Genomic DNA, 16335 nt, shown 5'->3' with positions numbered 1-16335 from the left:
AAAACTGATGGGCTATGAAATTATTATAACGAGGCCGGCGCCGTGGCTCAATAGGCTAATCCTCCGCCTTGCGGCGCCGGCACACCGGGTTCTAGTCCCGGTCGGGGCACCGATCCTGTCCCGGTTGCCCCTCTTCCAGGCCAGCTCTCTGCTGTGGCCAGGGAGTGCAGTGGAGGATGGCCCAAGTCCTTGGGCCCTGCACCCCATGGGAGACCAGGAGAAGCACCTGGCTCCTGCCATCGGATCAGCGCGGTGCGCCGGCCGCAGCGCGCCAACCGCGGCGGCCATTGGAGGGTGAACCAACGGCAAAGGAAGACCTTTCTCTCTGTCTCTCTCTCACTGTCCACTCTGCCTGTCAAAAAAAAAAAAAAATTATTATAACGGGGAAAATATTTTTGACAGTGGATTGGCGGTAATTTCATGGGCATGACATCAAAAGCACAGGTAATTAAAGTAGCTTGAGCTAAATCAATACACTAAAGGACTATCAATGAAAAAAAGGCAACTCAAGGAATGGGAGAAAATATCTCAAAGTTCTGTAAGTAATAAAGGACTACCATCCTGCACATGAGGGTGAAAGTCCACGGCAAACAGAATTGAAAGATGGCTCCAGGGACAAGCACTCAGCTGAGCAGTGAGTTAAGTCCCACACCACAGTCAACGCCTGACTCCAGTTTCCTGATGGTGTGGCCCCTGGGAAGCAGCAGCTTCCTACTATGGTGTTCCCCCTCCTGTAAATGGCAGAGTGCACGGTCACCAGTCCTTGCCTCTGGCCTGGTCCAGCCCCAGCCATGACAGGGATTTGGGGAAGGAACAGCAGAGGAGAGGTGACTCTGTATTGCAAATCAGTAAATTTTAAAATGAAATAAATCTTTTTTCTGGGTGTGTTTCAACCACATGTACGAACCTCACGAGAAGAAACTAGGATATTTTATAGAAAATAAACAGATTCCTGTTAGATTTCAGAACATCAGAATGAGATGATAATTCTAAGGAGTAAAGAGCCGTTTTGAGGTGAGACAAAACTCGTGGGTGGCCACTTGATGACTAAACACTGTGGAACTGGGTATATTAAAATGTAGTAGAGATAAAGAAAGTGAGGAGAAAGCCAATCAGTGAGTTTTTAGGAGGTTTAGATAGAAATTAATAAACAGAAAACCTTAAATGGTTCTGAAAGAAATGGCCTGTGGTCTGCTCAGTCTAGTACCTTCACATAAAATCTCTGCTATGATCACTGACACAACATCACTTCTACAATCTTTACTAGTCAGTTTCAGCAACATGTTTTTTATAACCTTATACTCAAAAGAAAGCAGATATAGAATAAGCTGCACATAGGTTAAAAAAAAAAACAAATTCTGAATAATTTCAGATTCATAAGTACGGAAACGTTCAAGTAGCACAATAGATAACAATTCTGTGGAAAAACCACACAGAAACTAGCTTTGGTAGAGCGAGAGAAAACCGGGTGGCCCACATCTAACAGTACTTTTCCAGCAGTTCACGCGGACACGGAGCGTGGGCCCCCGGCGCTTTGTCTTACCTTCAGAGTTGCTCCCACCCAGAAAGAGTAGCAGGTGTCGACCGGTTTATTGGGTCTCCCGTGGTAGCCGTTCTGCTGTCTCATTATACACCACCTCTTGATTCTGCTCAATTCCTTCTCTGAGAAAACCTCTTCCAGCTTGCCCATCAGGCACAGCGATGCAATGCCACAAAAGGTGGAGCCTCCTGGGAAGACAGACCACACAATGCTTTAAACTTCACACAGGAAGGGCACGGAAACAGCAAACGTGGTTGGGAGAAAGTGGTTAAATAATTCTGGACAACAATGAAATAAAAATTAAGAGACAATTAGAGGGGCCGGCACTGTAGTACACTGGGCTAAGCCTCCGCCTAAGGCACCGCAATCTCATAATGGGCACCGGTTCGAGTCCCGGCTGCTCCTCTTCCAATCCAGCTCTCTGCTATGACCTGGGAAAACAGTGGGAGATGGCCCAAGTGCTTGGGCCCCTGCACCCACATGGGAGACCTGGAAGAAGCTCTGGCTCTTGGCTTCAGATCGGCCCAGCTCTGGTCGTTGCGACCATTTGGGAAGTGAACCAGCGGATGGAAGACTTCTCTGTCTGTATGTCTCTCTCTCTCTAACTCTACCTCTCAAATAAACAAAATCTTTAAAAATAAAAAAAGACAATTAGAACTTTACAATAACTACTAAGTACCTCACTGAAAGTACTAATACTGAAAGTCTTCAGTGTTAATTTGATGAAATGAGAGGATTTAAAATAAAGTTCTAAAGATATATTTTACTTAGAAAAAATGCTAACCTTGGAACAGGAGTAAAGAGCTTTCACAGGGCTAACGGCAGATCCAGAACTGAACTCTACACTGACTCGTCCCCTAAGCCTGCTTTTCTGGACTGGGGTTCCATCTGCCCAGTGAGAACCTGATGTGCAGTTACCATACCTGCTCAGCCTAAGAATTTTATGGGGGCCGGCACTGTGGCACAGGTTAATGCTCCGCCTGCAGTGCTGGCATCCCAAATGGGCGCTGGTTCATGTCCGGCTGCTCTTCTTCCGATCCAGCTCTCTCCGATGGCCTGGGAGAGCAGTGAAAGATGGCCCAAGCACCTAGGCCCTTGCACCTGCGCAGGACACTCTGAAGAAGCTCCTGGTTCCTGGCTTCGGATCAGATCAGCTCAGCTCTGGCCACTGCAGCCAACTGGGGAGTGAACCAGCAGATGGAAGACCTCTCTCTCTGCCTCTGACTCTCAAATAAATAAAATCTTAAAAAAATTTAATTTTATGGAAGAAAATCAAACATGAGGGTACTTGACAGCTTGTGACAAACTGGAATGGAAAGTTCATTTTGCTGCAGAAACATTTTTAAAAATACAGTACGTATTTCCCTAACTTTTTGAAGACTCCCAGTACGCATGGATTTCAAAATTTTTGCACCAAAACAAACTTTCAACTGTATTTCCCACGAGCCTCTGAAGTGCCCTCCTACAGAAACAGACGCACAGCTCAGCTTTGAGAAGCATCCCTACTCACTTTGTACTGGCACAATTTGGTGTCAAAACAACCTAACACATCTCCTCATGTTTTTTTTATTAATTTCAGCACCTAAAGTGAACCGTTCTTAACACTTCTCATTTCCTATCGTACTCTCTGGTGAAGGAAAGCTGGCCTCCCTCTCGCAAACTCAGGGCAGCTGTATCACAAGAAATGTGTTATCAGCAAAGGTATTTTTTTTCAAGATTTATTTATTTATTTGAAAGGCAGAGTTCCAGAGAAAGAGATCGATCGATCGATCGATCTTCCATCCACTGGGTCGCTCCCCAAACAGCCCCACTGGTAGGGGCCAGGCCAGGCCAAAGTCAGGAGCATGGAATTCCATCTATTTCACCCATGCAGGTAGCAGGGGCCCAAGCACCTGGGCCATCTGCTGCGGCTTTCCCAGGCACATCAGCAGGAAGCAAGACTGGAGGTGGAGCAGCCAGGACTTACACGGGATGTTGGCATCAGAGGGAGGGGTGCCACACCGTCCCCATAAATACCCAGTATCACATGGGAAAGGTAAACTAAAGTAAATTCAAGGGAGCTGAGTGCTTAAATGAAGTCGAAGTGACTTAACATGTCTCTTCTGTATTAAGTAGAGATACTTTGGGGCTAGTGCTATGGCACAGTAAGTTAAGCCTCTGGCTGCTGCGTTGGCATCCCATATGGGCACCAATTTGAGTCCTGGATGCTCCTTCTCTGGTCCATCTCTCTGCTTATGGCCCAGGAAGGAAGTGGAACATGGCCCAAGACCTATGTGAGAGACCTGGAAGAAGCTCCTGGCTTCAGATCGGCCCAGCTCTGGCTATTTGGGGAGTGAAACAGTGAATGGAAGACATCTCTCTCGTCTCTCTCTCTGCCTCTGTCCGTATCTAGCTGTGCCTCTCAAACAAACCAATCTTTTAAAAAAAGTAGAGACATTTCAGAATAATCATAGAACCAAATTAATTTTTAATCTGAATTTGATATTATGAATCCTGAAAGGAAATAGTTTTCTAAAGTCCCTTTCTTCTAAAACACACGAACATCTTATCCTGAAAGTCTTCGTCACCACAGAACCAGTGGGCTACAGAAATCCCCCTGTGGAAGTCCGCGGCCTGGAAGGCGACAACACACCACTCCATGTCCACGACAAATGAGCTCCAGGTTACGCAGCAGCTGAAGGAGAGCACTTGAATAAAAGAAACACACACACACCCGGAACCAAAAACCAAACAATGTGTTAAAAATATCTAGATTGGAGACTTAAAAGAACATAGATGAAGAAACTAGATTATCATCAAACTGCCGCAGAAGTCTCCAGGCGAGGATATCCAATCCATCCTACCCGTCATGGACAGCCGCGACAGGGAGGACCAGGTAACCAGAGGTAAGCACCCGAGTGACGATGAGAGCCACGTGTCAGGGGATGCTAGAAGGCAGAACCTGCTCAGAAGGCAAAAGTGGAGCCGGGCCCAGAAGACCGGGCCAAACGCCACAGCTAAGACAGGGAAGTGGAGAGAGGCGGTGAAGGGAAAGCAGTGCGGGTGAGAGAACATCCGCACAGTGCAGAGTGAGAGGGCAGCTGCTGACCTCTGGAGGGCGTTCTCCCTGCAGCCCAGAGCGTAGGGAAGGGTTCGCTCCTGGGTGCGTCCACAGAGCTCGGCTTAGCTTGGGTTTAGACTACGGACGTCACATGGGCAGGACGCTACTGCTGAGCAAGCACAGGCCTGCTTGTTTTTAAAAGGTGTTTATTTCAGCAACGTAAAAGGGGAGAGTGTGGGAGAGGAGAGGCGCAAACAGAGAAAGAAGGTATGGGGGAGAGATCACTTCCATCCACATTCACTCCCCAAATGCCACCAACAGCCAGGGCTGGGCCAGGCTGAAGCCATGAGCTCAGACCCACACGGGTGGCAGGTGCCCAGGCACAGCAGCCATCACCAGACGGCTCTCATGATGCATTAGCAGGAAGGTGGGCCTGACGCAGACTAACCAGGCCCTGAAGCAGGCACCCCAGTGTGGGACGCAGGTGCCCTAAGCACGGGTCACCGGGTGTTAAGTGACACGGCTTCCTGACACGGAGCCTATCAGATGAGAGACGATTTCTGTGAGCCACATGACGAGAACACTGTGTGGTTCTGTACTGCGCCAACCTGGCTACGCTAGAATTGTGTCCCAGAATTCCCTCCCCTGACGAGCCTGCAGTCAGAGCTGGGGAAACCCCATGAGATTCACGAGGGAGGCGTGAGAAGCTCTCACTGCCCTGGCTGCGGCTGCAGGAGCGCAGTGGCAAAGGCTGTGAGCCTCCGACTCCAGCTTACCCTTCTCCCCCAGGCACCCGGCCCCCCAGCTCGGATTGCGCCCTACCCCGTGCACCTCCCCGGCCCAGCCGCAGTGCGCGCTGCCTGTGCCCGGCTCTCAGCAAGGCCTGAACCGTGCCGGGCTGCAGGACGGTGTGTCCGCGACTTCCCTCACCTACAGTACCCCTCCAGGCTGTGCCTTCTCCACCTTCTTCCACAGGTGTATAAAACCACACTCCTGTAATGCATTCCTGATTCCCACAACATCTGAGTTCCAACTAACACAAAGATGCCCACCCCAGGAGGCTGGTGGAAAACTGAAAATGGACCATATATGAAGAATCAAATGCTAGGCAGCACACAGCAGATGCTCAGTAGAAATCTTCCTCTTACCCTTAGGTCAAGGATTATAAACCGGGGACTTGTGAGGGACACCAGTTTAACTGGCACGTAAGAAACAAGAACAAGGAGTGAGCATTTCGCCCTGTGGTCAGGACATGAGCATACAATGTGGGAGCACTCAGGGCAGACAGCAACCTCTGGCGCCTCACTCCAGCTTCCTGCCCAATGCAGGCACTGGACGGCAGCAGCCACGGGGTACGGCACCATGGAAAAACCTGGACTGCGCTGCTAGCTCTTGACCTGGCCCTGGCTGAGCCCCAGCTACCGTGAACAAAAATGGAACAGGAGAGTAAACACACAGAACTATGGACTGCTGAGTTCCCTGAAAATCTGCAGCCTGGCAGGCCCACATGGTGAAAACAAGCTTAAGGGGACAGAGAACAGTGGTTTGTAAACACGCCACTGCCTCAGTTCGAGTCCCAGCTGCTCCACTTCCGATCTAGCTCCTTACTGATACACCTGGGAAAGCAGTGGAGGATGGTCCAAGTACTTGGGCCCCTGTAACCACATAGGAGATAGGAGACTGAGAAGAAGCTCATGGCTCCGTGTCTGTCTCTCCTCCTCTCTCTCTCTCTCTCCCTCCCTCCCTCCCTCCCTCCCTCCCTCATTCTCCCCCACACCCTGTTTCTCCCCTTCTCTTTTTGTAACTATGCCTTTCAAATAAATACATCTTTAAAAAAACAGAAACCTGTGCCACTGGAGGTACTGCAGACCCCTGGAGGGAGAAGTGCAGCTTGGAGTCAACACTACAGACCAGGTCACCAACACCGAGCAGACTGAAAGAGAATCACTTGTCACTTCGCTCAAGCATCCTACAGGTATGCGACACTCCAGCAGATCAACAGGCAAAAACCTCTGTTCTCATGAGTTTTAAGTGAAGTGGGAAGAGGCAGATGATAAACATAAATATAAAATACACTTCACTTTAAAAATAGAAGTGATACAGAGAAAAACCCAGAGAGAAGTTAGGAAACGGAGTGTACATATGCTGTTGTTTAGGAATTCTAAACAGGGGGTGTGTGAACTTTTTTTTTTTTTTTTTTTGACAGGCAGAGTGGACAGTGAGAGAGAGAGAGAGAGAGAGAGAGGGAGAAAGGTCTTCCTTTGCCGTTGGTTCACCCCGCAATGGCCGCAGCGGCCAGCGCACCGCGCTGATCCGAAGCCAGGAACCAGGTGCTTCTCTTGGTCTCCCATGCGGGTGCAGAGCCCAAGCACTTGGGCCATCCTCCACTGCATTCCCGGGCCAAAGCAGAGAGCTGGACTGGAAGAGGAGCAACCAGGACAAAATCTGGCACCCCGACCAGGACTAGAACCTGGTGTGCCGGTGCCGCAGGCAGAGGATTAGCCTATTGAGCCGCGGCGCAGGCCTGAACTGTTTGCCATTAAAATTTTATTTATTTATTTATTTATTTATGTTACTCTACCTGAAAGAAAAAGCAACAGAAAGATCTTCCATCTGCTAGTTCATTCCCCAAATGCCAGCAACTGCCAAGGAGGGACCAGGCTAAAGACAGGGGCGGGGAACTCCAGCCAGGCCTCCCATGTGGGTGGCAGCGGTCCATGCACTTGAGCCACCATCTGCTGCCTCCCAGGATGCGTCAGAAGGAAGCTGGGTGGGAAGCAGAGCAGTCAGGAGTCAGACTGGCCCTCTACTATGGGGTGTGGACATCGGAGGTGGCAGCTCAATCCACTGTGCTACAACACCAGCCCCGTGTTTGCCATTTTAAACTCAAAACCAGCATTTGAACCAAGACTTGTAGGCTGTGAAGCAAATCCAGGTGCATGCCGGGGGGGAGGATTCTACACCCCAGGAACAGCAAGTACAACGTGCTGAGATGCAAGACAATGAAGGCTGCAAAGAGAAGAGCAAAGCAGGGCTGACCGCAGAAACGAGAGCAAGCAGCAGGTGCGGAAGGGGTCGGAAACAACGGTCAGGAAGCAGGACAGGCGGATCGGGTGTTTTCAACAGCAAACAAGGCAGGAGCAGGTGACAGCAGATTTCAAATGTAAAGCACAGACCGGAAGCTGGATCTTCAATGTGGGGATGGTGGGAGACCGTGGAGACGGGGCTTAGTGCGAGACAACAAGGTCACCGCGGAGCTGTCCGGGAAGGCGTGGTGCTGGTCTCCAGCAGCCGGGTGTCTGAGGTGTCCTAGCTGGATTGCCGCTGAGGAGCAGGTGCAGCCCCTCCCTGCTCTCCGGCTTCCCGTCTTGCCCTGGGCCCTCTCCTCCCATGGTGATGCCATCTCCCCAGCACAGCGCTGGGTTGATGCTGGTGGCACAACCTTGAATTTCTAAATTGAAGCAATGCATTCTAATTTTTACAAACTCCCCAGTTTACGGTAGTTTCTACAGCGAAGGGATCTAGACTCAAACAACTTTAAAGGAGGAAACTTCTGAAGTTGCTGAAGGCTTGCACAGACTCTGAAAGGAAAAGCTGTCTGTGAAGAAAGGCACACAGTGTATCTGGACCACTGCTCCACAGAGATTCACAACAGAAACAAGGAAAACGGAGAGCACAACCTGCTAGGCAGGATGGGCACACCTGCCGGGGACAGCAGGAGTGGGAAGGCAGGCCGCACCACAGTCCTCCGGCAGACTTCCCATCCGCCTGACCTGCCCACGCCAAGACAACAGTGCTCATCTACCTAAGGCACACTGTGGCATACTCGGGAGGGTGCTCCTGGCCAGAGGCAACCCCACGAGGGCTCCAGAGCCCCAGACCCTGCCTGGCTGCCCCAGTACATCAAGAACTGTGGCAGAGTTATTATGAAGTCCTCTAGGGCTTCAGACATCTAGTCTACCAAGCCGAATTTATAAACATGTAAGCTATTTCAGCACCAAGAAAGTTGTCAGAATCAAAATGGAGTCACTTCTGTCAAACCCTAAAAGCAATTTTTAAAATGATAACTAAAGCTGACAGAATCTCACATCTCGTAACAGGGACTACCGCAAATGATGCCACACTGCAAGCTTGCACAAAGGCCACTCTAACAGCCCAGAAAATACTTGTATGTCCAGCAATAGTCTGCTTAGCCCTGGACAGGTGTCTCCCTCGTAACTGATTCCTGATCACCTGTGGCAAAGGATCCCTGCACAGAAAGAACTGATGGTATCTTCCTCTTTGCTTTTAAAGCTTCCACTTGTCTCAGCCTCTGAATACATTTACCGATGCATGCACACGCCCACGGCAATGCTGACCCTAAATACACCTAGAAGACTCCAGAGACTGGCATTCACAGGCTGGTACCACGCGTCAGGCCTCTGGCCTTGTGGCTAACATGCTGGCTGGGAGGCCCACACGTCCTGACAGAGGGCCTGGGTTCCAGTCCTAGCTCCGTTCCTGATTCCAGCTTCCTGCTGGTGCACACCCCAGGGAGGCAGCAGGCCAGGCTTGGTGGGCGGGCTCCCTGCCACCCCGTGGGGGATCCAGACTGGGCCTCCTGGCCTGGCCCAGCCCTGACAGCTGTGGGCCTTTGAGGAGTGAACCACCAATGGGAGATCTCTGTCTGCTGTCTCCCCTCCCCTCTACAGCATGGGGCACAATCCTCCACAGACAGTCCTGACAAGGGGCCACCTCCTCGGGCCCCAGCACTCAGAACCATGGCATGTGGGACTGGGGAACACGTTTTCCTGACAGGACCCGCCGGGGAGACCGTGTGTGGGCAGCCCCGTCTCCTATCCCGGAGAACCCAGTCCCTGTCCCATGAGCCTCCTGTGTGGGGAGGCATCTCCCAGCCACAGTGCGGACACCACGCCCAGCAGGGGGCTCCAGACCCCTGCTGAGAGATGCTCACAGCTGCACGGTTCCTCTGCACACCTCCAGCCGTCTCAGTCCTGACCGTGGCGATGACCAGCAACACGGCTGTGGCCGCCAGTGCCCCTGCCCCCAGGCCCAGACAGACCCAGGCGTGGAGCAGCGTCTGCTGGCTGCCAGCGCCCCTGCCCTCAGGCCCAGACAGACCCAGGCGTGGAGCAGCGTCTGCTGGCTGCCAGCGCCCGCGCCCCCACTCAGACAGACGCAGGAGAGGGGCAGTGTCTGCTGGTTGCCAGTGCCCCTGCCCTCAGGACCAGACAGACCCGGGCGTGGAGCAGTGTCCGCTGGCTGCCAGCGCCCCCGCCCCTACCCAGACAGACCCGGGCGTGGAGCAGTGTTCGCTGGCTGCCAGCGCCCCCGCCCCCACCCAGACAGACGCGGGAGAGGAGCAGTGTCTGCTGGCTGCCAGCGCCCCTGCCCTCAGGCCCAGACAGACCCAGGCGTGGAGCGGTGTCCGCTGGCTGCCAGCGCCCCCGCCCCCACTCAGACCCAGGCGTGGAGCGGTGTCTGCTGGCTGCCAGCGCCCCCGCCCCCACTCAGACCCAGGCGTGGAGCGGTGTCTGCTGGCTGCCAGCGCCCCCGCCCCCACCCAGACAGACCCAGGCGTGCAGGGACTGTGGTGGAGCAGTCTCTGATGCTCCAGAGGAAAACCCACAACAGTCCTCCGCAAACTCCTCTGTGACCTACAGTCAGCGAATATCTAAATCCAAGCAGTGAAGATAAGAAAGAAGGCATTTTTTAAACACATTTTTAGTCTTACAAACCACTTCCCCTCACGTCTCTCCTAATCCTACTGGGCCGGTAAGGACACTCTTGCAGCCCCAGGGAAGGGCCAAGTCACACGGGCAGTGTCAGGACGGAACCCATCCCTCACCTGTCTCTCCTCTGTCTCCAGGGCCTGGCTCACTCTACAGAAGAGAATGGAAACTCAGTTACTTCTGGAGAGAAATCTCATTCCAAATGCGCTCTGACCATGAACGTGTGGACATGGGGACTATCAGCTCACAGTTCCGGTTCTGCCACCAGTGAGGCCACAGGGGAAAGGAGACGCCATGCTAACTGTGCTAACGTGCGCACTGAAGGCGTTTTAGGACGACGACTACGGAGAGTTACACTGACGAAGGTAAAATACAACCTCTCATCTCCTCAGGAATTTATCTTTAGTCTTTCAGTGTTCTGTCATGCAAGAAAAGCCATATTTCCTTCTAACAACAGATTAAGAAATAATCCCAAGATCCATGCATGCAGCTACCCCTGGAATAATTACTAGAGAATACGGCATGAACGTCTGGCCTGAGCAATTCCTGAATGATTACAAAACTAAGACACTTTAACCAGCCCAGCAGAGTCAGAGAGAAACAGGAAAATGATGAAGAAGCTCACTGGGCTGTACCAACTGTTGAGAACGACTTCCGTGGCCCGCCATGTGGAAGACACTATGATGATTAATGGGACAGAGGACACTGCATGTTCACACATGTAAGATGTCTTACCATGAGATTCAAGTCCAGCTCCCTGTGCCAGCCCATTGTCATAGGACTGCAAAAGAAAAACATCGTTCAGTTTAATAGGGAAAGAATTATAATAAATGAATAAATAAGTTGCCATTGTGCTAATTCTTTTGTCTTTTCTCCTGTATATCTCCAAAAATATGCACTTTTACCTACAGAGATGTAGAACCAGGCATTTGCAATACCTGATTTGTATCCTTAACCAAACCAAGTCACTGATGGATACACTCGGCACATTCTGAAAACAGACTGGTCAAAGATGGTACCTATTTCATTTCTATCTAATACTACCTCTGGCCTTTCTCTTCTACCCTTGGAAGTATTTAGGAGTTGAGGAAAATGTAAGGATTTTATACCCATAAAACATTATTAATATGAGCCAGATCTATGCTGAGGGAGCTTTAGGTCACTCAGGATAATGGTGCCTGCCTAAAGTTCAATCTGCCCACACATTTTCCCAACTCAACATAGAAAAAGAACCAAAAAATGCATAAAACTCAAACCTTAGCAAAGCCAGAAGGCATATTTGAGTTTGAGATTACTGACTTACAGAAAAGGAGACACGGAGGCCCACCAAGCCATCCCTTATCACCCTGGGCGAGCCACCATGGCAGGTCAAAGGTCATGAGGAAGAAGGGAGCAGGGTGAACGGTGGGTCTGAGACTGATCTAAAGTCACTGCCTAACACTGAAGTGCGGGCGTGCTCACTCCGCACAGCGGCAGTACGCACAAACACGCACATGATTTAGCCAGGTACAGAACATGCTTCCACGTCACTGAGGAGTGACTGCATCAGGTATGAAGTCTGCTGCTAGTTCTCCAGTCCACACGAATCATCACGGAAACAACAGACGTGATAAGGAATGAGTCACAGGAACGGCACATCACATCAGCGCGCACGAAGCCCACTGGCAGCTGTCCCTGACGTGCTCCTCACTCTCACACAGCGCAGGCGCAGCCGTGCAGCCTCCGTCTCTCTCAGCGAGGAACCCGCACGCCACTGTCACAGAGAACTCAAAAGGGCTGGCCACCAAAGACGAACATGCACTGACCCTGGGAGCAGAGCTGAAACCAACCCGAGTGCGAGTTCCAGGAAAATGCACTACAGCAGGAACACCGCCACACTGCTGCCTGACACACTCCACACACACAGTCCACGGGACGCAGTGAAGGCCGCGTGGCTGCAGCAGCGAGCGTGGGGGCGCAGCGAGGAGGGGAGGTGTTCCAGAGAGCACCTGCAGGCAAGCAGCTCCGCAGGTGAGGATTCTCAGGTACTGCACAGCACAAAGGACAAAATGTGGAAAACGAACCACTCACGCCGTATCAAACGTTCCGTCCTGAGAAGGTGGCAAAGCACTGGCCACCTGGGAAATGTTAATGCTCCAAATTTCTACTGCCTTACAGTGTACTAAACAAATAATGATTTTACTATTTTCACAGACTCTCTAGATTGTTAACACTGACAGTACAAGAGATGGCAAAAGAGTTAAAGGTCACAGAACAATCAAGCTTTTCCCCAGTGATAATTAAAATCACTCTATATCATTTCAGCTTACATCATCACCTATTCCGGCCTGCTTGCGCCAACACAGGTGACACGGTCATCACCCATCACTGCCTGTGCTGACACAGGTGACATAGTCATCACCCATCCCTGCCTGTACTGACACAGGTGACACGGTCATCACCATCCCTGCCTGTACTGACACAGGTGACACGGTCAACACCCATCCCTGCATGTACTGACACAGGTGACACGGTCAACACCCATCCCTGCCTGTGCTGACACAGGTGACATGGTCAACACCCATCCCTGCCTATACCGGCACAGGTGACACAGTCATCACCCATCCCTGCCTGTACTGACACAGGTGACACGGTCATCACCCATCCCTGCATGTACTGACACAGGTGACATGGTCATCACCCATCCCTGCCTATACCGGCACAGGTGACACGCTCATCACCCATCCCTGCCTGTACTGACACAGGTGACACGGTCATCACCCATCCCTGCCTGTGCTGACACAGGTGGCATGGTCATCACCCATCCCTGCCTGTACTGACAGGTGACACGGTCATCACCCATCCCTGCCTGTCTGCACTGACACAGGTGACACAGTCATCACCCATCCCTGCCTATACCGGCACAGGTGACACGCTCATCACCCATCCCTACCTGTACTGACACAGGTGACACAGTCATCACCCATCCCTGCCTGTGCTGACACAGGTGACACGCTCATCACCCATCCCTGCCTGTACTGACACAGGTGACACGCTCATCACCATCCCTGCCTGTACTGACACAGGTGACATGGTCAACACCCATCCCTGCATGTACTGACACAGGTGACACGGTCATCACCCATCCCTGCCTATACCGGCACAGGTGACACGCTCATCACCCATCCCTGCCTGTACTGACACAGGTGACACGCTCATCACCATCCCTGCCTGTACTGACACAGGAGACACGGTCATCACCCATCCCTGCCTGCCTGTGGTGACACAGGTGACACGGTCATCACCCATCCCTGCCTGCCTGTGGTGACACAGGTGACACGGTCATCACCCATCCCTGCCTGCCTGTGGTGACACAGGTGACACAGTCATCGCCCATCCCTGCCTGTGCCGACACAGGTGACACGGTCATCGCCCCTCCCTGCCTGTGCCGACACAGGTGACACGGTCATCGCCCATCCCTGCCTGTGCCGACACAGGTGACACGGTCATCGCCCCTCCCTGCCTGTGCCGACACAGGTGACACGGTCATCGCCCATCCCTGCCTGTGCCGACACAGGTGACACGGTCATCGCCCCTCCCTGCCTGTGCCGACACAGGTGACACGGTCATCGCCCCTCCCTGCCTGTGCCGACACAGGTGACACGGTCAACACCCATCCCTGCCTGTACTGACACAGGTGACACGGTCATCACCCATCCCTGCATGTACTGACACAGGTGACACATTCATCACCATCCCTGCCTGTACTGACACAGGTGACACGGTCAACACCCATCCCTGCATGTACTGACACAGGTGGCACGGTCATCACCCATCCCTGCCTGTACTGACACAGGTGACACGGTCATCACCATCCCTGCCTGTGCTGACACAGGTGGCACGGTCATCACCCATCCCTGCCTGTACTGACACAGGTGACACGGTCAACACCCATCCCTGCCTGTACTGACACAGGTGACACGGTCATCACCCATCCCTGCCTGTACTGACACAGGTGACATGGTCAACACCCATCCCTGCATGTACTGACACAGGTGACACGGTCATCACCCCTCCCTGCATGTGCTGACACAGGTGACATGGTCAACACCCATCCCTGCATGTACTGACACAGGTGACATGGTCATCACCATCCCTGCTTGTGCTGACACAGGTGGCACGGTCATCACCATCCCTGCCTGTACTGACACAGGTGACATGGTCAACACCCATCCCTGCCTGCTTGTACTGACACAGGTAGCACGGTCATCTCCCATCCCTGCTGCCTACACCTACACAGACAATACAGTTACCACTCATCCCTGCCCTGCTGGCGCTGCAAGGTCGGCTTGGGCCGACACAGATTGGTAAAACAAGAAAGGGACTTGAGAGTTAGGAGAAAGCAGCAACACTCTAAGGGTCTAACTTCTGGTGAAGAAAGGCAAAAGGGAAGGGAAAGAGTCCCTTTAAGGATCACGTGGAAAAAGAAAACGCACAAGAGCAACATTTATACGTCTGTAAAACAAACAAGAACTCCTCTTCTAGTCGAAAATCATAACATTACCCTTTCCCCAACAGTGAAAACAGCCACTCACTAAAAAAATAAATAAATAAACATGTTTTGTTGCAATGCAAAGAGAGCAGCATCTATAGGAATTCTCATCAGAAAAAAAAAAAATCCATGAACTTCGTACAAAAACAGACACATCTACCTGCCAAGTCAGTCTGAGATGAAAACACTGAGTGTATGAATATCCGCCCCACTCCCAGAAGCAGCCTTCGCAGAACAACACTACAAGAAAGCGTTCCACACCCAACTGCACAGCCAGACAGGCTTCTGGGAAGAGAAAAGAAATCAAAATTAAACACAGAAATGGATGACCAATGGAAAGAAAATGAGAGTTAAATGATTTCAGGAAAGGAACAAGAAAAAGGTAAAACAAGCAATAGAACAAAGACTAGATTACAGGATACCCAAGGAATGCCGGTTATAAACGCAAACAGGCTAAGACTGGGCCACGGAAGAAGCAGCCAAGAGTACAAAAATGAGACAAAGACACAAAAAAGGTTGAGAGAAAGTAGCTGAAATAAAACACAAGCAAAGTAGCCGCAACACTCAAAAGCAGAACACCTAAAAACTCCAAAGCGAACGAATGGGGCAGCAAATAAATGCGTACAGGCTAACTCTGGCCTGTGGGAAAGTTTTGTATAGCTCTTAACAATATGGTCAGTCTCAATCAGAGCAGAACACAAAGTAGAACTATACCAAGACACCATTTTCAGCCAGCAGAAACACGGGTAAAAATAAAAAACACGTAACACATCTCACTGCTGAGGCTGGATGGAAACAGGCACTAGGCACTCATAACACTGACGGGAATACACATCAGTCCATCCTTCCTAAGAGGACATGACACGGGCACTTCCCTACAGATCAAGCAATTCCACCACCAGGAATGTATCATGAATCAGAGCTCTACCAATACATAAATACACACGGAGATTACTAATTACAGTAAGGAATGCAAGTGGAAAATACATGCTTCAGACACACACGAGCTGGACAAACGGCAGCACTTCCACGTGGGGGAGGAACACACAAGTGTGAGAGAAAGAATGCGGAAAATGCCTACAGCTGTTAATGAGGAGTCATTTCCAAGGCATACTGCTACGTGAAAAAGGCAAAGCACAGAAAGCATCTAAGCTATAGTACTATCTTTTCAGTAACAAAGGGGAAGAAATGAAAAATACACACATCTACTCATCAAAAAAAAAATATAGGAAAGATAAGCAAAAACGGAGTGGGAATGGTTACACAGGAACGGGCTCAGAAGGGAGCCGCACTTCTGTGAATGTGTCTTGTCAAGGTTCTGACCGTTCAAAACTCAGCCAATGTTTCACGGTCAATGCAATCAGCAAAGTTGGACAAGGGTGGCCTACAGAGGGGGTACTCTGAACAGAAACAAACCTACCCTTCAAATACCACCACCAAAAGGGAAAATAACATAAGTAACCCAAGTATTTCTCAAGTGTAGTAACTACAT

At 51.2% G+C, this 16335-nt stretch overlaps 1 protein-coding gene across 1 annotated transcript in view; it reads right to left on the bottom strand.

Annotated features, from left to right (window-relative positions):
• The window catches only part of PGGT1B (protein geranylgeranyltransferase type I subunit beta), a 49449-nt gene that overhangs the window by 7679 nt on the left and 25435 nt on the right, over nt 1–16335 (bottom strand). The window contains exons 6-7 of the mRNA XM_062189301.1: nt 11048–11093; nt 1544–1728 (exon numbers count right to left, since the gene is read on the bottom strand). Of these exons, the coding sequence (XP_062045285.1) occupies nt 1544–1728; nt 11048–11093 (231 nt within the window). The remainder of the gene's footprint in view (nt 1–1543; nt 1729–11047; nt 11094–16335) is intronic.

The sequence above is a fragment of the Lepus europaeus genome, chromosome 4, assembly GCF_033115175.1.
Source record: "Lepus europaeus isolate LE1 chromosome 4, mLepTim1.pri, whole genome shotgun sequence".
Classification (NCBI taxonomy): domain Eukaryota; kingdom Metazoa; phylum Chordata; class Mammalia; order Lagomorpha; family Leporidae; genus Lepus; species Lepus europaeus.
The sequence above is the reverse complement of the archived record's forward strand: the minus strand, read 5'-3'. Positions and strand labels throughout refer to the sequence as shown.